The following is a 24,319-nucleotide window of genomic DNA, read 5'->3' as shown; positions in this document are numbered from 1 at the left end:
ACCTTCCAGGATCCACTAGGACAGTTAGTCTCCTGGAAAACAAGTCTGTTCAGTTAAGGTAACAACCTCCTTGAATGCAAATAGGGGGCACTTAGCCCCACCTCCCACACCCTGGAGACAAAGGACTCCCCCTTCCTGGCCAAGGCCACTAGGGACTCTGTTGACTGGCCTCTACCACCACTTCCCCCTTCCCCTTCTTCCTGCATAAAGAACAGTGGATGCCATGAAGAGCCCTCAGATAACTGAAGTGGGTGGGGAGAGGGGAGGCTTAACATTTGAATTCTGGACCACCGAACCCCAGGGGCCTCAGTCTACTTCCTTAGATTACTACCCACGGGATAAAGCTCACATCAGCTCTTTGTTTTTAGAACCACCACCACACACCACCCCCTGCCCCCGGTTGGACCAGCTCCCTGTCCACTCCTCACCCTATATAGCAGGGTTCCAACAGTCCCAGGAGAAGAACAGCCGAGATGCAGACCCCACATCTGCTGGAACTCTGGACCTTGCCTTACTGGGCACCAGGCAAGGTCTGGACGCCCAGGCGCCCCCGAGGAGCTGGGTACACGGGGAGAGAGGATGGAGGCTGGGACAAAGAAGGATTAACACCTGGGCAGGAAACCTGGGAAGGAGAGGTGGGCCCTGGGCTGGGCCCGGGCTCGCCCTGCGCTGCTTTCAGTGTGAGTTGCGGGAGTAGGCTCAGGGCTCGGTGATTGGGCTGAGGATTTGCTCGACTCCCCCGAGAGGGTCAGGTGTTTCCCTCCCAGCTGTCACAAGTGAGTGAGGGCCAGGTACTTATCCGTTCATTCATCCATCCAACAAGCCATCCCAACTCCCTCAGGAACCAAGTCTTTTTTTTTTTTTCTTTCATTCATTTATATGCGGGTTAAAGATCGCTGCTCTCTAGTTCCACTCCAGACCGCCTGGTCCAGCTGCTCAGCGAACAGAACTTGGCTCCCCGCCCCCTTGTTTGCCCCGCCCATAGCCCTGACTGTAGCATTCTCTCCTCGGGCCCTGCCTCCTTTGTTTCGTCACTCGGCTGCTTACCCCCACCGGTAACCCGCGTCCCCAAGGCACTCCGCGCAGAAACTGTCCTCGGCTGCTATCACCATGGCGACTACAGCAGCGCCCCGCCTCTTCACCCCTGGAAAGCCTCCACCAAGCCCATCACCGTGGCAACGAACTCACCAGGCTCGGCAGGCGCAATGGCCGCGCCCAGCGGTTTAGACTGAGGAGTAGCAAAATGAAACTGGGACTGGATTAATGGCCCTGAGGCCACGCCCCTTCCGTGGAACCACTCTTCTAGCTCGCACCGAACCCAGCCTCGAAATACCGCCCTTATCTTCCCTCTGGCTATCCGGAGGCCGGGTTCAGAGGACGCTGTGAAATTCCCTTCTAACTCCTTTCTGCCCCGTTCGCTTCAAGAGGAGCCTCCGCTCTCTGATTCTGTCTACCACTCTGTCGTTCATTCAGCAGACATTTATGCAGGTGCCAGGCGCTCCTCCCCAAATCTTCATTACTCCGACTTTTCAATAATACAATTGTCTGATTTCATTTATCCCATGGCTCTTGGGCGCGCAGTGGCGTGCGTTTTCCTTTCGTATTCCTTCTTTCCTGTCCGTCTTTCTTGGCTCAAATCTGAGTCCATTTCTTCCCATCTTCCCCATCAGCGCCCCGAGGCCAAATGATTCTCGGATGGTCTGGGACTGTAAGCAGGGAGCCCTCCCTCAGGGCCGCACCCCAAACCTCCAGACCAGAAACTGGAGCAGGTGGTTCGCTCCTGTACGCCGAGCTCTTCCTACAGCACCCCCGACCCTTAAAGTGAAAACCCTGAGTCTCTCAGAGACCCTGACCTGGCGAGGTGCGTGCTGAGCTGGTCGCTTGAAGGAGCTCAGCGGGCGAACCCCCAAGTAAAGGCGGCCCCCAGCAAAGGACGTGGGCGGGGCTCCTGGGACGCCCACCTCCGCTCTTTGGTTGCGGCGTAGCCTCCGGCCCAGTGGGTTGGTGGTGCCACAGCACCTCCTTCCGGGGAAGCCGCGTGGTGCTCTGGGCGTCTGTTAGGGGCGGAAGGCTAGGTCTGACGCCAGGCATGTTTTCTCAGGTTTCATTGCCAGCCAGCCCCCCACTCCCCCCCACTCCCCCCCCCCCCAGGGCAGAGAACTGCGCGTGGCCAGAGGGCCGCCCCCGCTTCCTCCTAGGAGCCCTGAAGTGCAGTCAGGCTCGGAGAACGAAAGCCCGGCGCCAGAGCCTTGTGGGCGCCGGAGATCAGAGTCACTGACCTGCAGCGGAGCTTAGGCGGGGTGGGGTAAAAGGGGGCGTAAGGAAAGGTGCTGGCTAGTTATCTGGAACCCACAGGGGCCACTGGGCTGAATAGGTCAGTCGGGACTCAGGTGTCCTCGCTTCTAGATTTCTGACAGTTCCACGTTGTTCCCATCTTGAAAAATGGTACCACCAATCACCTCCTTGGGTAAGCCTATCCCCCACTTTTCCTCTTTCCATATTCAGTCTAACTGCAAATCTGTCCAGTCTTCCTTCTAAATAAATGTCAGATTCATTCGTCTTTTCCTTGCCTCTCTTCTGCCAGACCAGGCCGCCATCTTGTGACTGGACTCAGGAATAGCTTCCTAACTGGTTTCCCGGCCTCGGCAATCTTTTACAAACAGAACTCTGATCTTGCTGCTCCTTTGGTCAGTGCTCAGGACTGCCCAGGTGCTCCCGGGAAGTACTCATCCTTCCCCCTCCCTCCCCCCATCATTGTTTGTTGTCTCCCCCACTAGACAGCTCTGTGGGGCAGGGATTTTGTGTAATGTTGTATCCCCAACACCTGATACAGTGATTCAGTAAACTTCTGTAGAATAAATATGAAAAAAAAGTTTCCCTCTCATTCCCCTTTTGTCTGGGTCCTGTCCCCAAGCCAGGATGTTAGGTCTTAGAGTGGCCGTGGGTGAGGACACTCTGTTTCTCTGGCTGTTCTGGCACTGATTTCCACCCCAAATGGGTGTTGCCTCTCTCTTTCCTCTTGGCCAACTTCTCTTTCACCAATATAAGCCCCAACTGGAGGGTAGTAGGCAGCAGGCCCTGCAGGTAGCCGGAGTATGGAACCCATGGGCCTTCATAGCACCTCCCAAGCCCTGTACATGGTCCTTTTAATAGTGCTGGTCATGAGGAGCTTGGTGTTTGGTAAGTGGCTCTAAGGGGTCAGAAGGGTCTCCTGGTCTGCTGGATAGAGAGACCCACAGATACCAGGTGTCTGTTTGGGCACATCTTCCCAGGATGCTCAGGTAAAACCAAGCAGAGAGAAAGATGGGATGGATGGACTTGGTGAGATAATGTCTAGGGACTGGTAATGGACTGCTGTTCACTCTGAGGGAGATCTCTAGTTATTACCCCAGGGCTGTCTCAACAGCAGTGACCTAAATGGAGATATTGAAAGGACTCCATTTAAATTTGGGGCAGTACAGAATAGGGAGGATTCCGTGAACATGCTAGATAACAGAACCGGGATCCACCCAGTAGAACAAGGCTGAATCTAGCCTGATAACCTCCTCAACATGACTGCAAAACACCGTCTATATAGAAACAGGATTCAAAGTGTTCAGTATCTGCCTCACACTAAGTGTTCTGCTGGGTCTGGGGACTCACTGACATGTGATCTGGGCCTGGAACAAGAGGAAGAGGGAGCATATATACATGTAGGTGGGGAAGGCTTTGGTGGACAAAGTTTAATATGGGTCTTTCCAGTGATTAGACCACCAAACAGATAATGTGATGGGGGGCCACTCGAAGTCTCCTGTCCACACAAAGCATAGATTCCTCTTGTCCTGTGGTGATGCACTCTTGTTTTCACTGAACATTACAGATTAAGAAAGTATATTCAAAAGGGGGTCCATAGGGGTGGGGGGACTGTGAAACCAAGTCCCAGAAGAAGAACTGTCCTCACAGAACTGCCCAGAGCTGGAATTAATTGCCTCTGCTTAGTCTTTGAACTTAGGAGCTTGCCGAGTGCTGGGCACATGGTAGTACCTCAAAATACATGTTGAATGAGTAAATGAATTCCTTAACGAGTTCCTTATTTCAGGAGGTATAAGAGCAGAGAATGGAGGTTTTAACATTGACGAAAACCTCTGATAGAGGATTAAGCCAGATGGTTTTAAAGAACTGGTGATTTCATGGTTTTCTGAGACGGGAAGCTGGGGAGGGAAGAATGGGCTTGACCAGCCTGGAAATTAGGTGGGGTTGGAGTCAGTGTTGCTCTGTGTTCTAGGTAATTTTGATCCTGTCAATCCGGAACCCCCTCATCCAGCTCAGTTCTCCAAATATCTGCGCTGCTATCGATGCCTCTTGGAGACCAAGGAGTTGGGATGCCTTCTGGGATCTGACATCTGCCTTGCCCCCCCTGGCAGCAGCTGCATGACTCTGCTCATAAAGAACAGTAAGCTGCTTGTCCTTGGCCCGGCCCATTCCTGAGCTGCACCTCTCAGCTGTACCCCACAGTCTGGTTCCTACAACCCCTACCTAGATAGTGCTCCGTCATGCTCTCTCCTTCCTCACCTTCAGAGCCATTCTCTGTCTCCACTTCCACCCCTCCTGTTCCCTCATGGGGCTGGCTGGTGTCCACGTTTCTTTTTTTAATGTTTTTATTTATTTTTGAGACAGAGAGACAGAGCAGAGCAGGAGAGGGGCAGAGAGAGAGGGAGACACAGAATCTGAAGCAGGTTCCAGGCTCTGAGCTGTCCGCACAGAGCCCGACGCGGGGCTCGAATTCACAGACCGTGAGATCATGACCTGAGCTGAAGTCGGACGCCCAACCAACTGAGCCACCCAGGCGCCCCATGGCGTATGCGTTTCTTACAGCACCTGGCCTTGTGGGGGAGGCTTGTGATCACTAGATCCCCTGGCTTCTCCTCAGGCTGCCTTCTCTCTGTCTGTTCAGGGAGACCCCTAATGGTTCATGTTCACCAAAATTTAGGCATTAGCTGTCTTCCCACTTCACTCTCCCCAGAGGATTTGCTCTGCTTCCTTATGAATTTGAATGTTAGGCCAAATTGTCATGTGAAATTGCCCTCTGGACGGCTCCACCTCAGTTTCAACTTCCTGAAACTGCAGTCCCTGTTTCTCATGCCTGCTCTTCCACACGATCCCTCACTCCCCGCCCTCCACCCCTGCTTTTTTTAGTGGGCTCAATGCCCAACATGGGGCTTGAACTCACAACTCCTAGATCAAGGAGTCCTATGCTCTACTGACTGAGCAGCTGGGGGCCCCTCCTCCGCTCTTTTTAACAAACACAGAACACATTATGTGCCAGCACTGTTCTAAGCACTTACCACCCTCTCAGACAGGTTTTTTATTATTGTTATCCCCATTTTACCGATGAGGAAACAGATGCCCAGAAAGGTCAAAATCTTGCCCAACTCTCCTAGAAGCTGAACCACAATTTGTGGTGATTCCGGAGATGGTGCTCTTAACAACCACTGCATAAACTTGCCTTCAAATTAAAATTCAAGTCGTTTCATTATGCTTTTGGTTCAGTATCAGAGTACTCAACCGCATCAAAGAGAAGTCTCCCTCCCACTCCTGGCACAAGCCACCCAGCTCTCATGCACAAACAACACAAAACTAATCTTCCTATTCTCTTTTTTTTCCTAAAGATTTTTTTTTTTCATTTTTAAGTAATCCCTACACCCAATGTGGAGCTCGAACTTACAACCCTGAGATCAAGAGTCACATGCTCTACTGACTGAGCGAGCCAGATGCCCCACATCTTTCCACATTCTTGATATCCTTTCTGTGTACATCTCACTCTACGCAAATGTTGTTTCACCTCTTTTTCTTTCCTCCATAAACAGTAGCATACCACTGTAAACACTGGTGTGCACTTGCTTTTTATACATTTTTATTAATTTTTTATTTATTAAAAACTTTTTAAAATGTTTATTTAGAGGGGGGGCGGAGAGAGAGAGAGAGAGAGAGAGAGAGAGAGAGAGAATCTGAAGCAGGTTCCAGGCTCTGAGCTGTCAGCACAGAGCCCAATGCAGGGCTTGAACTCACAAACCACGAGATCATGGCCGGAGCTGAAATCAGATGCTTAACTGACTGAGCCACCCAGGTGCCTCTATCTATCTATCTATCTATCTATCTATCATCTATTTATTTATTTTTGAGAGAGAGAGGTAGAGACAGAGGGAGTGAGGGAGGAAGAGAGTGGGGGGGTGGAGAGAGAGAGAGAGAGAGAGAGAGAGAGAGAGAGAGAGAGAGAGAGAATCCTAAGTAGGCCCCACAATCAGCACAGAGACCAACATGGGCCTCGATCCCATGACCCCAGGACCACGATCTGAGCCAAAATCAAGCGTCAGATACTCAACTGACTCAGCCACCCTGGCACCCTGCACTTGGTTTTTTAAAATGAACAGTCATGGGAATTTTAAGTTTCCATATCAGTTTGTAAACAGCTTCCCTGTTCTTCTGACCTGCTGCATGGTTCTCCATGGCACGGGCATAGCAGAGTTTGACAATCCCATTATTGACGGATCTGTAGGTTGCTTCTAATTTTTTCCTCTCTCAAGCAGGGCAGGAATGAATGTCCCTGTGAACACATTTTTCCCCCCTCTAATATATATATAATAGCAAGAGATACCATCTTCTCTTACTTTTGTTCCATAAAATGATGATAAACACCTTTTCTTTGCAATCTGACCTCCAATACAGCTCCCATCTTTTTTTTATATGGTCCCAGCTGAAGTGCTGGTTCTCCCCCAGCAAGACCCAACTCAGCCCCCTCCAACCATCACTGTATTTTAAAAAACTTTTTAATATTTATTTATTTTTGAGAGAGAGAGACAGAGAGAGCACAAGTGGGAGAGGGGCAGAGAGAGGGAGATACAGAATCTGAAGCAGGCTCCAGGCTCTGAGCTGTCAGCACAGCGCCAGATGCGGGGCTTGAACTCACGAACTGTGAGACCATGGCCTGAGCCAAAGTCGGATGCTTAACCAACCGAGTCACCCAGGTGCCCCGCATCACTTTATTTTGAATGGTTCTTTCCCACCAACCTTCCACGGGATCCATAGCTGGTGACTCCCTGGCATTCCCTGCCCCTGTCCAGTTCCAGGAATCTTAGCATTTGGGGGGGGGGGGTCAGGGAAGGGTGTGGGATCAGTGATGGTAAGTCCATGTGGAGGGAGGGGATGGAAGAGTCTGGGATTGTGCCTGGGACCTGAGATGTCTGTATCACTGGTGGCTGCCATCCTTCCCCAGGCAGTGGTTCTGACATCATGGTGAGTGACTGCCGCCGCAAGGAGCAGATGAGTGATTGTTCGTATACCCGCTCTTCTCCAGTGTTTGGCTTCTGGATATTTTCTCGATGCTGCTTCCTGGAGTTCTGCAATAACCCTCAGAACAGAGTGTTCTATATTCCTTAGAACTTCTGCAGAGACTTTTAGAATAAAACCCTGCTAGTTACCATCCATCTTCCTGATTTCCATCTGGGTGGCAGAGCCAGAACAACTTCTAGTCCCTTTTACCGGCCCTATCGGCCTCCTAGCTGACACCCAACACCCCTCTTCCCACTCAGCCCCTCCCCCAGGTCCCCTCTCCAGAATTCTCTGAGTTTTCCCTTCAAGTTCTCACGGTTTGGTGGCTTTACTCTTCTCTCCTCCCATCTCTCAGCTGCTTCTTGGCCTTGCTTTGCCCCTTCTCCCACCATGGGCCTCTCTAGCCTCAAGTCCCCAGGTGTTCCTCCCAAATAAATTGGTGTACAAACTGTAGAGCTCGTCTCTCTCTTCTGATAGTGGTGGAGGCTGAGGAAAGCTGAGGTCCCACCTGACTGCCCCACCTCGGGGCTCCCAGCTCTGTTGAGCTCTGCTTCTGCCCGGCCTCCATGTCTTGGATTCAGCTCTAGGCACAAAAGGTGAAGAACTGGAAGCCTTTCTGTGGTGAAGGGCAAAAGGGCAGTGGGCACCCTTGGCAGTGCTATGTGGGGCCTGGGTGGGGGGAGGTCCACGGCGTGGGAGGTGAGGGCTGACGGGAGTGGAGCTATGAGGCCTGGGACCAGGCCCAGGGAGGGGGGGGCGGGAAGCACCCTGTGGAAGAGCCGCTAGATCTAGTGGAGCCCTGGCCGGAACCCAGGCTCAGCTTCCCTCAAGGACCATGTGGGAAGTTACTGCCGAATCTTGGGCCTTGGGTTCCTCAGCCTCTGAGACCATCCTCTAGTTCGACTTGCTAGAGCTGTATAAACCTAGACTTCTACACTGAAGTCAGAGATGATGGGGGGAAAGTGGGCCCAGACAGGGGGGCACACTGAAGGTTTGTACTTATTTTTGTACACCCCCCCCCCACTGCTCTCTGACCTACCAATTAATATTGGGGTTTCCTGCCAGAGCATAGGCTATTTAAAGGGCCAGGGATCTCTGCTAACATATGTGCAAAATGTTGTGTAAGAGTATATGCTGCATGATGCCCTTTGTACCAAGCACACAGACAAAATTCCTCTAAGCAGCTACAACTCAGGACAGTGGCTACCCAAGTTAGAAGTGGCTGGGAGGGTGCACGAAGGTTGCTTTGGGTGCTGATATAGGCCTTTATAGTGACTTGAGGACTGGTAATCCGGGTGTGAAGTTTAGAAAAACCCACATTATGGTATGTGTAAGCTTTGGTATGTTTTAGCAGAGGCTTAAAAATAGGCCAGGGGTGTCTGGCTGGCTCAGTTGGTAGAGCATGTGACTCTTGAACTCGGGGTAGTGAGTCAAGCCCCACATTGGGGATAGAGATTACTTTAAAAAGTAGTGGGGCACCTAGGTGGCTCAGTTGGTTAAGCATCTGACTCTTGGGTTTTGGCTCAGGTCATGATCTCGTGGTGTGAGTTTGAGCCCTGCCATTGGGCTCTGTGCTGCCAACACAGAGCCTACTTGGGATTCTCTCTCTGTCAAAATGAATAAAAGTGTTATTTTATTTTTTAAGTTTATGGATTTGAGAGGTGAGGGGAGAGAATGAGTGGGGGAGGGGCAGAGAGAGACACAGAGAATCCCAAGCAGGCTCCATGCTGTCAGCAGAGCCGACGTGGGGCTCAATCTCACGAACTGTGAGATCATGACCTGGGCTGAAACCAAGAGTCGGATGTTTAACCAACTGAGTCATCCAGGCGCCAGTATAAACAAACATTTTTTTTTATTTATTTATTTATTTATTTTTTTAATTTTTATTTTTATTATTTTTTTTTTTAAATTTTTTTTTCTTTTTTTTTTTAAATTTTTTTTTTTTCAACGTTTTTTATTTATTTATGGGACAGAGAGAGACAGAGCATGAACGAGGGAGGGGCAGAGAGAGAGAGGGAGACACAGAATCGGAAACAGGCTCCAGGCTCCGAGCCATCAGCCCAGAGCCTGACGCGGGGCTCGAACTCACGGACCGCGAGATCGTGACCTGGCTGAAGTCGGACGCTTAACCGACTGCGCCACCCAGGCGCCCCAACAAACATTTTTTTTTAAGTAGTAGTAATACATATATACATAAATGCTACAATCTGTAGGTACCTTTGTCCCATGTGTCTATTTTTGAGGCTTTAATTTTCACCTGTGCACACACACATGCATTCTCTCAATCCTAGGAGGTACTATCCCTCCTTGACAGGTGACCAAGGTGAGACAGAAACCAACTTACCCAAGTGGCAGAGGAGCTGGAATTGGGCCCCCCAACCACAAAGTGCACACTGCTTTTTAGAAAAAGGTTTCACAACCCCAGCACTGGGTTGTGAGATTCAGAAGGGTGGGCACCCGGCTGTACTCAATAACACCACACCCAGAACAGTGTGTTTAACTGCATGTATGAAAAAAGTTATGAATATGCACTACTGTTTTCTGTAGGCTTGTAGTTTTCCAAAAACAAAACATTAAAATCAAAGACCTAAACTGCAGCCTCACCTGTATAATTTCTGAACATCCCCAACCCCCAAACCTAGCTCCCTAAAGAGGTGGTCCTGGGTGCCAGGATCCTAAAAGAACAGGCAAGAACCCAGGTTCCTCAGCACCAGGGGACTCTCAGATACAGGCCTGGATTCTTTGGTTTGCTCCTGAGTTTTTCTGGTTTAAAGGAGAGTTTTTCCTCCTCTGTTAGATGGAAAAGCCAATGTAACCAGGGTTTAATTCTCTAGGTTTTGTAGGGCAAAGTTTTGTGGTTTTGTTTTGTTAAAGATTTTAAGTAATCTCTACACCCAATGTGGAGTCCAAACTTATAACCCCAAGATTGAGTCACATGCTCTACTGACTGAGCCAGACAGGTGCCCCTGTGGAGTAAGTTAAAGGCTGGGAGAAGTCCTAGCTAATCAGAAGGTGGATGGATACAAGCCCTTTGGGGGCAGGCCATGAGAAAGCCACAAAGGCCAAGTGGAGTGGGCCAGGCTGTAAACTGTTTGCTCCCCATGCCCAATTAACTTTAACAGGTCTACACTTGTCCATATCTGAGCCTGACCCCATCAACAGTGTGACACAGACTTAGCCCAGTCCATTTATTGTGGAGGTTCTGGAGAGTAAGCGGGAGATATAGTGCAGAGCAGGGCAGACCCTCACCTCTCCTCTCCCCTGGAACCTATGGAAGTGGGTGTCAGGACTCAGTGATGTGAAGTGGGGCTGAGGAGGCCAGAGACGGTGGCAAAAGGAGAGAAGCAGGAAACCAGGGCAGGAGTAGAGGTGGAGGCAGTGAAGTAGGGACACCAGAGTGCCTAGTCAGGAAATCAGCACAGATGTCTACGCTTCATTCTTCTTGCTACAACTTCAGTCTGGGTCTTAAGATAGGCATGGGCTGCAATCTACAACCAGACCTGAATGGAGATAGCAGGTGGCCGGACTGACAGGGGATTGGAAAGATGAGGGGGCTGATGGACTCAGAAGATGGGAAAGGCACGAGGAAACCACTGTGCCTTCCCTAGGTCAACCTGGGCAGAAAGTGAACTTGGTATTTTCTAGGAGAAAGAAGAGTACTGGTGCAGGGCCACAGCGGTTTCTGGGAAGGAAATGAAACCAAAGCCATACAGATGCTGGAAGCACAGAGGAAGGGAGGCCTGAAAAATCACAGACCAGAGAATGTGGGTGTTCTAGGAGGGCAGCACTAGGTGCTGGGGTGTTAGGAGAGAGATGGTGGAAGAGTAAAATCCAAGAAGGGTAAGGCATCAGGGCCCAGCCCAGGGAAGAACCAAAAGTCCTGAGCTGTTGAGAGATAAGTATATGTGGCACAGGTCAGCGATGGACAAGCTCAGGTTCAGGGGCAGGGTGGCCAGGGGGTCGAGGCCTTCCGGCTCCTTCCCAGCACGGAAGGTGGGTAGGGGCAGTGAGAGGTTCAGAGCCTTGTAGAACCACTGGATTTGGGACTCTGACAGGGGTAGGGCCAAGGCCCCAGCAGGGGGATCAGGCAGGGAGCTCTGGAGCTGGGGGCTGGACCAGGAGTTGCAGTAATCGTACTGGCAGCACTGGGCCTGGTACCAGTACTCCGAGAAGTAGGTATTGCGTTTTTCCTGGCAGCGGTAAGAATTGTACTGTCCACAGCCTCGGATGAAGAAACGTATCTTGGTATCTGGAGAAGAGGGAACAGCTAATACCCCTGCTGCCTCCCATGGTCCCCAAACCTGGTATCCTCACCGTAGACTCCCCCCATCCCTCATCCAGACCTGACTTCTAGCCCAGACTCCTTCAGAATGGGCCAGAAAAATTGGCTTAGCTGACCCCCGAGAACCCCAGACTCCTCTTTTCAGGATCCTCCTGTCTTCTTCTTGCACCCCAGGCCCTAAGCAGCCCTCATCTATGAAAGGAGAGGAGACCAAGCCACGGGCTATCCCACCAGCAGCTCCCTCCTGGGACTTGACTCACCATAATAGATGGTTATCACCATGCATGGCGACGAGCTACTGATGGTGCACTTCTCTGAGCCTGAAATGCACCCTGTAGAAGGGTCTTCTAAGAGGCAGAGGTGACAGGTCCGGACTTCAGAAACAGGAGCTGGGGAAGCAGAAAACAGGAAGGATGGGAATGTTGGCTCATTCCAAGTTCTCTGCCTTGCAGGGAGCCTGTGAACCGAGGGCTACAGCACCCCCCGCCCTTCCTGGACTCAGTCACTCCTCCCTCCTTGCCCCTGGGCCCCACTTACCCTTTCCCACTGCGAAGCCCACCATGACCAGCACACCTACAAGTACATGGAACTTCATGATGGAATTCTGAGAAGGGCAGTCCCTGAGGGGTATCCTGAAATCCCACCTTCCTGTGACCATGTTCCTTGCAGGGTGATTTTGATAGTTTGAGCAGGAGCTGCTGTAGACGCAGAGCTATATTCCTTGGCTGGGGGAGGAAGTTATTAACTTGGCTGGAGGGACGGCATGTCCTCACCCACAAGGTCAGGTTCCTGGACGTGGGAACAGTGGCCTACACAAGAACAACACCTGGGCCTTTATCCAGTTGTCTGTCTCTCTCATGCCCTGAAAAGATCTATTCCCACACCTCAACGGTCCATGGACCAGTGTCTGTCTCTGGTACCACCTGCTGTCCTCCCCACACATACAGCGAGTCCCTACCGTGCTGGGAAACCTTGGGCCAGGCGCCCAGGGTCCCTGTCCTTCTGAGATGAGCGTGTCAGCTCCCCCAAGAGGGGGCGCACAGACACCACCCAGCAGCAACTCTGGACCTTGTCCCTCTTTCCACCCCTTACCGTTCTATTTATTTCAGGACCACTTTCCCTGTAAAATCAAAACCGAAATATTTTGTTTATTATGCTCCTTACAGTATAAATGTACAGCCATAGGTGGCCAAAAAAGAACGAATTATGTCTCCAGTCTTTGAAAGTGGATTTTCCCCTAGGTCTTTTCCATGTGACCTTGCACATCTCCGCATCCACTACTAGAAGTTCTGTTCTACTGCTAAAAACATCACCCAAATCCACTGGGCACAAATCTGTGCTGGTTTTCAACTTGAGGGTGGGCTGGGCCATGAGGGCCCCTGGGATCAAGCACAGCACTACCCTCCCATCCCCCATCCCCAAGCACCAGCAGACCAGCTCATGGCCTTTTCTTCCACTTTATTTCATATTCCCACCACAATAATGACTCCTTTAATTTAAACTAAAAACCATAGAGGGTTCCTGAAAGGGTGGCAGCAAAGGAATAGAGGTGTTAAAGGCAGAGGGACAGGTTGGGTGGGGAATCAGCGAATCGTCTTGACTGGGCTCTTGAAGTTGCTGGCGGCTTGGAGCTGCAGCTGGTAGGCCATTGGATGGATCTTGAAACCGTAGAGCCTGGGCCAGGGCACAGATCAGAGGCAGTAGGGTCAGCCCCACTCTGGCCCTGCCAGTGGCCTGCATTTCCCCCTCCCCGCCCCAGCTTCTCCATGGGTCTGCTAAGTGCTTAAGGACAGTGGTTCCCAAACATCTTCCCTCCAGAATACTGGGAAATATACCTTAAATAGCCATTAAAACTCACTCTAGGATATACGTAAACATACACACACATACAGGAACGTGACTGCTTGCTTCTGTGTGCACTTGTTTCAACAGAACACCAAACTGTTCTTCCCAGTACACATGATGTTCCAGAAAGATAAACCACACTTTCTCCTGGCAAAAGGCTGAGCGCCCGAGATGATGGCAAAAAGTTATCGTTTAAATGGTACTTCCAGTGCCGAATATTATTCAAAACAACTCATTATTTAAATATACTCTGTCAGGTATATTTAAATACACTCTATCGGGCAGGTACTGTCATCACCCCCGTTTCATGGATAAGGGAACTGAGGCACAGGCAATCAAATACCTTCCCCAAGGTCACTCGCTGTGGGAGAAGCAAACCTCAAGAAAGGACCATGCCCTGTCCTCCCTTCTCTCTGGGGAATCCCGAACCTTTCCTTTGACCCGTGGTGACTCTAGCCCTGCTCCCCACCTGGGCACAAACTGGTTGGCGGGCCGTTTGGGCCGGTACTCAGGGTGCACCATGAAGAGCATGTGAGGGAAACCGGTGCCGAAGTAGGCGCCGTCCGTGTGATGGTGCCTCGATGACTTGGGTGTGTACACGTCCATGCACTTGGGGCAGTAGAGCTTCACCATGGCCTCACCTGGGATGTCCGAAAGGCCTGGGAGACAGCCAGACTCAGCAGGCCGGGCATCCCCAACCCTGCCCAACCTCCCTCCCACACAGAGGCCCCGACTTGCTGAACCCCAACTCCTTCCCAGAGGACCTGCCATTTGATGTGGCCTCCTTCCCCTTCTCTAACACTCACCGATGGGAAGCATTGGCTGATTCTCACAGTACACACGGGGACAGTAGCCAAAGTCTCCTTGCTGGTACTTTTCCAACTGAGGTGAATAAAATGAAAGGGGTTGGTGGGTAGGTTCGAAGAGAAGAGGCAATCCCCTCCTCAGCCCAAGCCACGTCACTCTGTCCCCAACTCCTGCCTCTGTCCAGAGACCCGTTCTAAGCAGGCCCAGAGAGGCCCTCATACTCCCCTGCTTCCTTTCCTCCAGTTAGGCAGGGTACAGACCATCAGAGCCATTTGCTGTTTGTTCCCTAAGGAAAAGGCAGACTGCAACAACTCCCTGTCCAAGGTCATGTCTCCCTCCCCAAAAACACCTCAATCAGCACAAACCCCAATTAGGATTTAATTCCCAGGGCCAGGTTGTGGGGTTCTTCCCCTCTTCTCGGCTACATTCCTTGACAAGGTTGAAACGTTTGACTCCTGTGCTGCAGGAACCTCTGTTTCCCTTATTGCCTCAGAGGAGTCAAGTGGGAGCAGAGGCCTCACCATCTGGGCGATGCCACGGTTGGTGAGGATATAGCGGGCGTGGATCAATCCATAAAGCATCTCGGCTGCCTGCTCAATCAGGTCGCTCTGGTTGGGGTTGTCTTCCAGCTCTTCATCTGAAACATAGCCCCGGCCAATTGCAACCACTTGTCTTACAGCTTTCTTAGATGCCCCACCCACTGCCAGGGATTGCCAGCTAGTCCGTGCGCCCCGCACCCATCTTTAAGTCACCCATCACCTGAGCATTTGACCCAGAAACCTGGGCCTCTGACCCTTCCACCAACCCAAGGCAGCTCTGCCTTCTTTCCACATCTCTTCAGCTTCTGCTCTCTCTCCCTCCCAACCCCGCCTCAACACATAAATGCAAAGATGTCAACGCAGAAGATGAAACTGAAAGGTGCAAGGCAAAAAAAAAAAAAGCAGGAAAGGTGACCCAAGGAGAAACTAGCATTAGGAGACAGAGCCAAGTTACAGGACCAGAGTGTGGGAACAGGAGGTGTAAGTCACAAAACTGGGCAAGAGTCAGATGGGAGACCAAAATGAAGTAGGGGACTTTGGATAAAGACAGAGAACCAAAAGGAAATATGGAAATCCAAGAAGCAGATAAACAGGAACATGAAAAAAACAAAAAATAAAAAACAAAACCACGAACATATACACACTAAACAACACTGAGGGTGCCTCACCAGGCTCCAGGTCCAAGATCATATCTAGAGCTTGTCGATAGTGAGGCACCTGCTCATTGAGTCCAGTGAGGTTGAATTTGTCCTGGATGTAGTCTTCATCCACCTGTCAGGATGTAGAAGTCAAGATGAAACCCACAGCAGAATCCTCAGCTTTGACTTGGGCACGTTGCTCTAACGGGTGCCTTATTCTTAACACAACTGCTTTGGTTTCCCCTTATTTTTCAACCCCAACTCAGCAGAAGTACTTGAGTCTCTCTCCCCAGTTCAGATACATAGTCTTCCCATAAAAGCTTTGGCTTTTCTTTTCTACAGATAAGCAGCTACAACAATCTCCTACTTAAAGACACATTCCTTTCAAAAGCCCTGTTCCTACTCCTGCCCTCATCCCTAGGAACCAGTTTTGTCCTCTCCTTAAGAGCAGCTAGGTCTCTAAGGAAAGTGGAGACTCAACAGCTTCGGTCCTGTGGATAGTTACGACCCTTTATATTATCAGTAGACAACTTTCCACATTACAAAGCATTTTCACATGTGACATTTTAATTCTAATAGACCCCAAAAGGAAGCACTCCCAGTACCAGTCTAATAATAACTTTAATAACAATAAAAGGGTTGACTTGTCCCATGTTACAGAGGGTAACAGGTTTGGGACCTGGGAAGTCTTGCCACTTCACAAATTAGTGAGGGGAGTTACTGACGGGACTCTTCCTTGACAGGAAAAGTTTCTATGGAAGCCTGTAAGAGAAGCGTGTGGAAGCTAAATATGTGGGAAAATATAATGCCAAACTTTGTGTAGAGACGGCTGGGAGACTGAGAACTCACTTCACAGAAGAATTCATTGCCACGGAGCCCACAGAACCAGGAAATCCAGGACACCTCCTCTGAGCTGCTCATCTTCACGTCAGCTGGGAAAAAAGAGAGTGTAAGTTAAGTCCAAGCTCTCCCACCCTACCTCTGGTATCCTCCCTCCTCCCACAGTTAGATCTCTAACCATGGAAGAATTTGGGGCAACCTTTTCTTAAAGGATCCCAGACTCTAGAGCACCTCTCTCCGGCCCCTCTTATTCACATCTCAGCCCCTTTTCTCTGAGATCAGAGATTCTTTGGAGTCCCACCGCTTTCAAGAAACCGACAGGTCTTGACCCACCAGTCCTACCCACATCCCTATCGCTCCAGAAGACCAGCCCACTCTCCCTTCCTGTCAACTCCAGCAGAGCCCCAGGCTCGAGCTCCCTACCCCGACGGTCTCTGCATGTCCCTGGCGCCTTTCCCAAGGGTCCCGAAGTTTATCCTTTCCGTGCAAGAGCTGGGACCCTTTTTCTCTCATGGCCTGGGGGTGGCCGTGAAGTCCCTTTCACAGGAGTCCCCACATGCCACCTCCGCCCCTCAGGCCATCCCTCTCTCCCCCGGTTCCGGACCGGGTCACTTCCTTCCCCACCCCCACATCAAGGCGCGGAGACCCCATGTGCCGCGCCTAAGGGCAGGGGGCTAGGCGCGGCGACTACCTCAGACTCACCGGCTGGACGGGGACCGGGACCAGGGTGGGGGAGGGGAGCTGCCGCTTCCAAGAAACCGCGACGGCTACAACGCAGGCCGCGGACCCAACCGCGGCAGGCGAAGTGGGGTGGGGGGAGTGGAAATCGGGGAGGGTGGGGAGAGGGCAACGCGCAAGCGCCAAGGGTCGGGCGCCGCAGCGAACGCCGGGAGATGGAGTCCCCGGTAAAAAGAAACTGGCGAAGCGAGGGAGAGGTGAACTACGAATCCCAGAATGACCCACGCACGACCCTTGTGTCGCGAGGCCCCTGAGCCAGACGCTCGGGGGCGAGCGCAGCAGGGTGCCACCGGAAGCGGAAGTCCAGTACCCGTTCTGGGCCGGGGCGCCTGGGAAATATAGTCGTAGGATCCCGCGACTGAGGGGCCGTGAGGGGGCGGGGAAGTGAGCGAGGCTGGCTGGCTGGTTGGTTTCCTGCAGCTCCCCTCACGCAGCGAGGTTGTGTCCCAGGCGCTCCTCTCCTACTCAGGGGACTGACCTCATCCCCGGCTAACCGGCCGGTCCTTATTGCCTATCGAGCTCCTCGCCCGAGTCAGGCCCGCCACTGGAGGCTTCGCGGTGGCGGGGGGGGGGTGGGGGGGGGGGTGGGGGGTGGGAAGCGGGGAAGCTGTGTTTCACCCAGGGGTCTGGTCTCCTCGGGCGGGAGGTGAGGCCGGGCTCCCTGCTGAGCGACGTCGGTAGGGTGGGCTCTGCTGAGGTGAGCGATGTGAGAACCGGGACGGCCCCGTGCTCTAACCTGAGGTGGCGCCAGCCATTCTGTTGCTCGTCCCCTTGCACTTCTCCATTTCCTCTTAGGGCTTGAAGGGAGCCTTATGCTGCGGGCACTAAGTATGACCTTCGAACCCTGGTCAGAATAATGGTGAGGGGCAGGGTGATGTTATTTCATTTCACAGCTTCTGTGCATTCCACAGGTTTCCTTCCGCCAACTCAGAGCCTTTCTTAACTCAGAGAGTGGTTTCCCAGTTCCAAAAAATGAGCTCGGAGAGGGGGCCACATTCAGGGAGGCGAGAGGCATTGTGGGGGCGTTATGTAAAAGTAGGACCCCAACCGACAGACTCTGTCCTCGCGCTACTTAAGCACGTGGCATTTTGAGCGGTTGCTCTAGAAAAGGTCCCAGGGTGGGGAAGCTGAACCTGGCGCTTAGCACAGGCCTGCGTCCTCAAGTAATGTTTTGTGTTGTTTTGTTGTTTTTTTTTCCAGTCCCGCATGCGTGTTAGGGGTCGTGTGGCTATTTGATCGTCAGCTCCTTTGCTTAAAGTAGTGCTATTTGCCGTACGGAGACTACCAAGACTGGAGCTTCTCCCTTAAATCAGCTCCTTGCTTCCTGTAGAAGTGTTAAAGTCTGTTCTTGTTTGGGAAGAATACCCCGACCATAGGATCAAGGAAGATTTAAAGGGCCAGGCTGATTGTTTCCTTAATGGTATGTCTTAACTGGTGGTCAAATAGTTTTAGATAGAAGCTGTTTTTATTTATTGTTGTTGAGGATGGGGTTGGTGGCAACTCTCACTGAGTCTTTGTTAAATTAACCTTTAGTAAGGGGCATGGGCTGTTATTGTAGGGTTCTGTTTTTCCACATGACCTATGGTCCTTAGGCCCTGCAGGGTCCTAGGTTGTGGGCTTACTTAGGGAGTGAGAGGGTTTTTTGACTTTAAGGGTATTTTTCCTCATCCCAGCAGGTCTCCGGAGGTGGCTCTGGTCAATGCAGAGCCACGAAGTGATTGGCTTGCTTGTCTCAGCCTCCCTTTGTCTAGTCTCATCCTCCCAGTTTACCCAAGAGCCATGTCCAGGCCCTCCCTCATCACCTTCACCCCGGCCACCAGTGCCAGTGACCTCTGGAAAGATGGGCAGCAGCAGTCACAGCCTGAAGAGCTGGAGCCCACCCTGGATGGGGCTGCAGCCCGGGCGTTCTATGAGGCCCTGATTGGCGACGAAAGCAGCGCCCCTGAATCCCAGAGATCTCAGCCTGAACCTGCCAGTAAGAGAAAGAGGAAGAAGAGAAGAATAATGAGGGAAGCTGCTGCAGGAACCTCAGGAGGACATGGACAAAGGAGATCCCTTGAGGCGGAGGACAAAATGACCCAGTGGATACTGAGGGCAGCCCAAGAGGGTGACCTGGCAGAACTAAGAAGGCTGTTGGATCCCCGTGAGGCAGGGGGAGCTGGGGGCAACATCAATGCTCGGGATGCCTTCTGGTGGACCCCCTTGATGTGTGCTGCTCGAGCAGGCCAGGGAGCTGCTGTGCGCTATCTCCTGGGCCGTGGAGCTGCCTGGGTAGGGGTCTGTGAGCTGGGTGGCAAGGATGCTGCTCAGCTGGCTGAAGAAGCAGGCTTCCCTGAGGTGGCCCACATGGTCAGAGAGAGCCATGGAGAGACAAGGAGTCAAGAGAACCGGTGAGGGGAAGCCTTAGCCCATGCCTCTTTCAGTGTGTTCTGTCTTTCCTAGCCCCTCTATACCAGAGGGTCCAGAACAGAGCTGAAGGGTTCTCTCCCCAATCCCCCAGTGTAGGCTGATAAGGCAATGTAGTAGAGTAGTAATGAACATGAGCTCCCTGGGTCCAAATTCTGACTACTTACTTGGGCAATTAATCTAATTTTTATGTCCCTCATTTTCTTTATCTGAGAAATGGGGGCAATAAGATCACTTTTGTTGTAGGGTTGTTAGGATTTAATGGACCAATGTATGTAAAGTACTAGAACGATGCTTCCCGTGTAATAAGTGCCTTATAAATAATTATGCTTTGCCAAGAGCTTGTGAAGCCTGGTTGCTATTTCTTCTCCTAGCTGTTCCCCTCTGGGTCCCTCATTGCTAAGTGGATTGGAAGGCAGTTTGTTTTTTAACAGAAAGACTAGAAGGACTTCCCACCTTGCCACCCCCCTCTGAGGCCTCAACCCTTCCCCTGCCCTCAACTCTTTCTCTTTTTTCTCTCCAGGTCACAATCACCCTGCCCCCGGTACTGTGAGACCTGCGATGCCCACTTCCAAGACTCTAACCATTGTACATCCACTGCTCACCTGCTGTCACTGTCCCGCGATCTCAGGTCCCCCAACCTGACCCTTGGGGTGCCCACCTCCAGCCCAGGCTTCAAGCTGCTGCTGAGGGGAGGCTGGGAGCCTGGAATGGGGCTGGGACCCCGGGGTGAGGGCCGCACCAACCCCATCCCCACTGTCCTCAAGAGGGACCAAGAAGGACTAGGCTACAGATCAGTGCCCCAACCCCGAGTCACACACTTCCTGGCTCGGGATACTCGGGCTGTGGCTGGGAGGGAGAGAACCCCTCGGGTGACCACACTGAACCGCAGGGAGGAAAGAAAGCAGGAGGAGAAGGACAGGGCCTGGGAGCGGGACCTAAGGACATACATGAACCTTGAGTTGTGACCTTGGTAAGGTCTGATCATGGTCTATTGCTAAGTCTGAACTTGGGCGTACGTACTTTGGCTTTTACTTCCTGGGGTCTGCCCAGTTTCTGGATCCTCAGGTTTTGTTTAGTGGGCTCTGCCTTTGGGAGAGAGGGGCTGAGCATTGAAAAATAAATCAATCTTCTCCCTCTTTTGTGTTTTATTCACTTTTCTGGAAGCTATTGTGGGAAAACCAAACAAGTCTAGGGGCCACACGCAAGTCCCACCTCAGCCAGGTGGCGTAAATAGGGTCACCTCCTTGCCAGTCTGGTTCACTTCTACGTCCTAGCTCCTGCCTGGAATGCCCCACCTATTCTTTGAGTCCCCTGAACCAGGAATGGCCCAAGTTCTATGCAAGTCTCACCTACCCCAGGAAGGATCTCCTGACTACTCTAGCCAATTCAATCATTGTTTTTATTCAATCACTGATTTTAAACAAGTTCGTATACTACGTGCTAAGAAGAGTAATAAAAAATTACTTTTTTTATACTTAATTTTTTTAATACTTTTTTAATATAAGTAGATATTTTAATATAAGTAGTAAAAAATTTAATAATTTTTTAAGTATAAAAAAATTACTTTTTTTATACTTAATTTTTTATACTTAATTTTTTTATACTTAATTTTTTTTTAATAAAAAAAAAAATTCCCAACCTGCTCATAGAGGAGGAGGTGGCTATGTGATCAATATAAAATGCATGGTGTTAGGGGAAACCTGGGAAGGCTGACAGAGGTCATGAGAATAGGTAGGATCTTGCAGGAAGAGGCCAATGGGTGGGAGGGCCTAGGAATATACAGCCTCTACTATGTTAGCTAACCTAGAGCCAGAACTCTGGCCTCCCAAATGTAACCTTTAAGTCAAGGTTCTTCATTTTACTATCTGAAAACAGGGCAAGCAGCACATTCTGTTTGCACTTGTCTTTCCCTCCCTCTTCCCCCTCCTTCCCGCTGCTCATGCCAGGTGCCAGGCACATGGAGAGCTCACTGTTGTCAGATCCAGGAAGTAAAATCTGCGTAGAACGGCAGGGGAGAGCTACACGAGTCCCAGAAAAGCACCTTTCTTTTTCGGAAAACCCTTCCATGAAGTCCTGGACATGAGAAGGAGTGGTGGTGGTGGGGGGTGTTGCAGGGAAGAAGCAAAGGGCAGGGGACTAAAGGGAGCGGGCGAGTTTAGGGGAGCACCTGTGGGCGACGAAAATGGGGGGCTAGGTTTACACTCAGGCCCTGGCCCTGCCTGATCTCCACTCGCGCCCTGCGGAGTGGCGCGTACTAAAGGCGCGGGGGCGCGGGGGGCGGTGGATCCGCAGGGTCCGCCCCGCGAGCTTCGGGCTCCGCCCCCGTCTGTCCCTCCAGCCCCGGTGCAGCTGCTTCCGGGCTCTGCGGCTCCAGAAGGCTTGGTGAGGCCGCGGCCCCGACGCCGGGCCCGGGAGGGGTCGCAGCGCACAGCGCCCGGACGCCTGGATCCCCAGGCAGGCCCGCGCTTGGCCTCGAGACGAGGATCTCCCAAGATATTTCTGGCCTGACCTTGCGGAGGCCGCGTCTCAGCTGCGTGCTTGGGTCCCGGTCGGGCCGCTTTGTAGGATTCATAGGTCTCTAAATCAAAGGAAGAACGCTGCTGAGTGGAGTTTGCTCAACACCTCTCTCCTAACCCCCCAATAGGAGACTGCCTATTCTTGAGCTCCCTTAGGTCAGCAGTTCAGGACTCTCCAGATTGGGAGCAACTGAGAACCCAGGGCCACCTTCCTTCCTTCTTGGATGGAGCACCGCCTCCCCAGTTTCTGGGGCACCTTGGGGCGTGGCCTTGGTGAGTGAAACTTGGGGTGCTGCCTGCAGGAAAGGAAACCCGGAAACGCAGGGAGGTCACCGTGGGGGTGACCCAGGCCTTGTCAGATCCTGAGATTCTTGTTCTGAATCTTGTGTGGTGGGGTGGGGGGGGGGGGGTGGTGGTGGTGAATGAATTTGGATGTGCCTCCTTTCTTTACCTCAGAACTGAAAAGGAAACAAGCTGCTTGTCACACTTGAAGCTGCACGACCGTTCAGGAAAGTGTGGAGCCACTTCTGATTTCAGAGTAGGAATCACCAAAAAGATAACAGTTCTTCTGAGCTTGAACAGATCCTGGCTTTTGAGGAGACAGCCCCTAAACCTGAGAATCTAAGCAGTGCTAGGAAGCAGCCGCAGAATTTGGGGGCTCATTACACATCCCAGCCATGTTCCTGCGACGACTTGGTGGCTGGCTACCTCGCCCCTGGGGCCGCCGGAAACCAATGAAACCTGACCTGCCTGCCCCAGAACCCAGACCAGTGGACAGCTCCTCTGAGAATTCAGGGAGTGACTGGGATAGTGCCCCAGAAACCATGGGAGATGTGGGGCCTCCCAAGGCCAAAGACCCAGGGGTACGGAGGAGCTGTGGGGCTGCTCCACAGCCAAGCAGGGAGTCCCAAGATGAGCAACTGGGGAGCAAAAGAATGGATTCCCTCAAGTGGGACAAGACTATCTCTAACACTCAAGAGTCTGGGAGACTGGAGACTGGAGGGACCATTCCCAAACTTGGACGGGATCCTGTGGACTCAAGTGGCACCAGGAGATCTGGAGTGTCCCCTGAAGGGGGACTGAGCCCCACCGGGCCTGAAGTCCCAGTGGAGAAGCCAGGGCAGCATCAGAAACTGCTGGGCTGGTTACGGGGGGATCCAGATGGGGGAGCAGGGGCTCCCTTGCAGTACCTGGGGGGCCCAGAGGAGTGTCTGCAGATCTCAACCAACTTGACTCTGCACCTGCTGGAGCTGCTGGCCTCAGCACTGCTGGGGCTGTGCTCAAGGCCTCTGAGGGCAGCTTTGGACGCGTTGGGCCTGCGTGGACCCCTGGGCCTCTGGCTGCATGGGCTGCTGTGCTTCCTGGCTGCCCTGCATGGGCTCCATGCTGTGTTGAGCCTACTTACTGCTCACCCCCTGCACTTTGCCTGCCTCTTTGGTCTCCTACAGGCCCTAGTGCTGGTTGTCAGCCTCCGGGAGCCCAGTGGGGATGAGGAGGCCACTGACTTGGAGGGCGAGAAGTTGGAGAGGGAGGGTGAGGAGTGGAGGGGAGATCCAGGAAAGCGGCTGTGACTGCGGGATAGGGGGTGACTGTAGTGCCCCCACCCTGAATGGGGTGGGAGCAAGGGTGAAGATAGTGTGGCCTTTAGGAGAAGAGTGGGGGCCATGACCCAGATTGTAAGCACAGGGACCTCAGGGATGGGGAATAAACCCCAGGGTATGAGGGCACAGGGCCCCCCCTTCACACACAGGGGAGAATAGAGCCGTTTAGGGTATCTGTTTATGGACAATGGGGATATTGCCCTTGAATTCACCAGCTGTTGTTACTTTTTGCTTTTACGTTTCCCCCACTTTCGTTTTTTTTTTTTCCACCTCTACTTTTTAAAAGAAAAAAAAAAAAGTGTGGTGGTAACAAATAAAGACTAAAGGGTCCTCTTTACCTTTCAAAACTACCCAGGGCTGGAGGAGACCAGAGGCAGGACAGACAGACTTCTGACTAGGGTTAGAGGGTGGTTGGAGCCCCAAGGGATCCCCTTAGATCTTGGGATCTGAGCCATCTAGAGGAGAATGGGACTGTTCTGTGGGTGGATTGGGGGTGTGGATAGGGACCCCAGGTGACAGGGAGCCTGCAGGGAGGGTCTGGGTGTTCCCAGGAGCCAGGGGAAGTGGGAATGGTGCAGGCAGTATTGGAAGGAGGGCCAGTTCAGAGGGACTGGCAGCTGAGACAGGCAGTATGGGGAAGCATTGGAGCTTGCAGTCTCCACTCTGGGGTTAGGGGTTTGCACACTCAGCAATAAATAACTGTGTCACACCAAATCCTAAATATATCACTACAAAGTGAGACATACCGCCACTCAGTGTCCTTCCTGACGCCGTCCAGCTGGGGGTTTAGGTGGCA

The 24,319-nt window shown here is 52.1% G+C and overlaps 5 protein-coding genes across 15 annotated transcripts; 3 read left to right on the top strand and 2 right to left on the bottom strand.

Moving 5' to 3' along the window:
* The first annotated feature begins 1,110 nt into the window (after window positions 1–1,110).
* Window positions 1,111–7,761, top strand: LY6G5C (lymphocyte antigen 6 family member G5C). Its single transcript, XM_058736133.1, has 5 exons — window positions 1,111–1,175; window positions 2,152–2,251; window positions 3,069–3,180; window positions 4,265–4,432; window positions 7,253–7,761. Exons 1-5 carry the CDS (start codon window positions 1,111–1,113, stop codon window positions 7,414–7,416), a joined length of 609 nt encoding a protein of 202 aa, XP_058592116.1. The 3' UTR covers window positions 7,417–7,761.
* Window positions 6,791–12,886, bottom strand: LY6G5B (lymphocyte antigen 6 family member G5B). Of its 2 annotated transcripts, none has more exons than XM_058733346.1 (3): window positions 12,128–12,886; window positions 11,851–11,979; window positions 6,791–7,891 (listed from the first exon to the last, which is right to left on the bottom strand). In XM_058733346.1, the coding sequence occupies exons 1-3, from the start codon at window positions 12,246–12,248 to the stop codon at window positions 7,524–7,526; spliced, it is 618 nt and encodes a 205-aa protein (XP_058589329.1). In that variant the 5' UTR covers window positions 12,249–12,886; the 3' UTR covers window positions 6,791–7,523. The 2 variants fall into 2 exon arrangements, with proteins under 2 accessions (XP_058589329.1, XP_058589328.1); XM_058733345.1 differs by lacking the exon at window positions 6,791–7,891 and adding an exon at window positions 10,483–11,557.
* A 145-nt stretch (window positions 12,887–13,031) lies between these two features.
* On the bottom strand, window positions 13,032–17,118 carry CSNK2B (casein kinase 2 beta). The gene is made up of 7 exons (XM_058733347.1): window positions 16,962–17,118; window positions 16,269–16,351; window positions 15,450–15,552; window positions 14,764–14,879; window positions 14,242–14,317; window positions 13,905–14,094; window positions 13,032–13,264 (listed from the first exon to the last, which is right to left on the bottom strand). Exons 2-7 carry the CDS (start codon window positions 16,338–16,340, stop codon window positions 13,174–13,176), a joined length of 648 nt encoding a protein of 215 aa, XP_058589330.1. The 5' UTR covers window positions 16,341–16,351; window positions 16,962–17,118; the 3' UTR covers window positions 13,032–13,173.
* A 179-nt stretch (window positions 17,119–17,297) lies between these two features.
* Window positions 17,298–20,542, top strand: GPANK1 (G-patch domain and ankyrin repeats 1). Of its 10 annotated transcripts, none has more exons than XM_058733335.1 (4): window positions 17,298–17,435; window positions 18,198–18,417; window positions 18,671–19,387; window positions 19,927–20,542. In XM_058733335.1, exons 3-4 carry the CDS (start codon window positions 18,777–18,779, stop codon window positions 20,369–20,371), a joined length of 1,056 nt encoding a protein of 351 aa, XP_058589318.1. In that variant the 5' UTR covers window positions 17,298–17,435; window positions 18,198–18,417; window positions 18,671–18,776; the 3' UTR covers window positions 20,372–20,542. The 10 variants fall into 10 exon arrangements, with proteins under 10 accessions (XP_058589318.1, XP_058589322.1, XP_058589317.1 ...); XM_058733339.1 differs by having other exon boundaries at window positions 17,301–17,555; window positions 18,674–19,387; XM_058733334.1 differs by having other exon boundaries at window positions 17,301–17,555.
* A 1,183-nt stretch (window positions 20,543–21,725) lies between these two features.
* Window positions 21,726–24,262, top strand: C6H6orf47 (chromosome 6 C6orf47 homolog). Its single transcript, XM_058733330.1, has 2 exons — window positions 21,726–22,195; window positions 22,379–24,262. Exon 2 carries the CDS (start codon window positions 22,600–22,602, stop codon window positions 23,491–23,493), a length of 894 nt encoding a protein of 297 aa, XP_058589313.1. The 5' UTR covers window positions 21,726–22,195; window positions 22,379–22,599; the 3' UTR covers window positions 23,494–24,262.
* Window positions 24,263–24,319: the final 57 nt, after the last annotated feature.

Source organism: Neofelis nebulosa, chromosome 6, assembly GCF_028018385.1.
Source record: "Neofelis nebulosa isolate mNeoNeb1 chromosome 6, mNeoNeb1.pri, whole genome shotgun sequence".
Classification (NCBI taxonomy): domain Eukaryota; kingdom Metazoa; phylum Chordata; class Mammalia; order Carnivora; family Felidae; genus Neofelis; species Neofelis nebulosa.
This window is presented reverse-complemented; position numbering and strand designations above follow the sequence as displayed.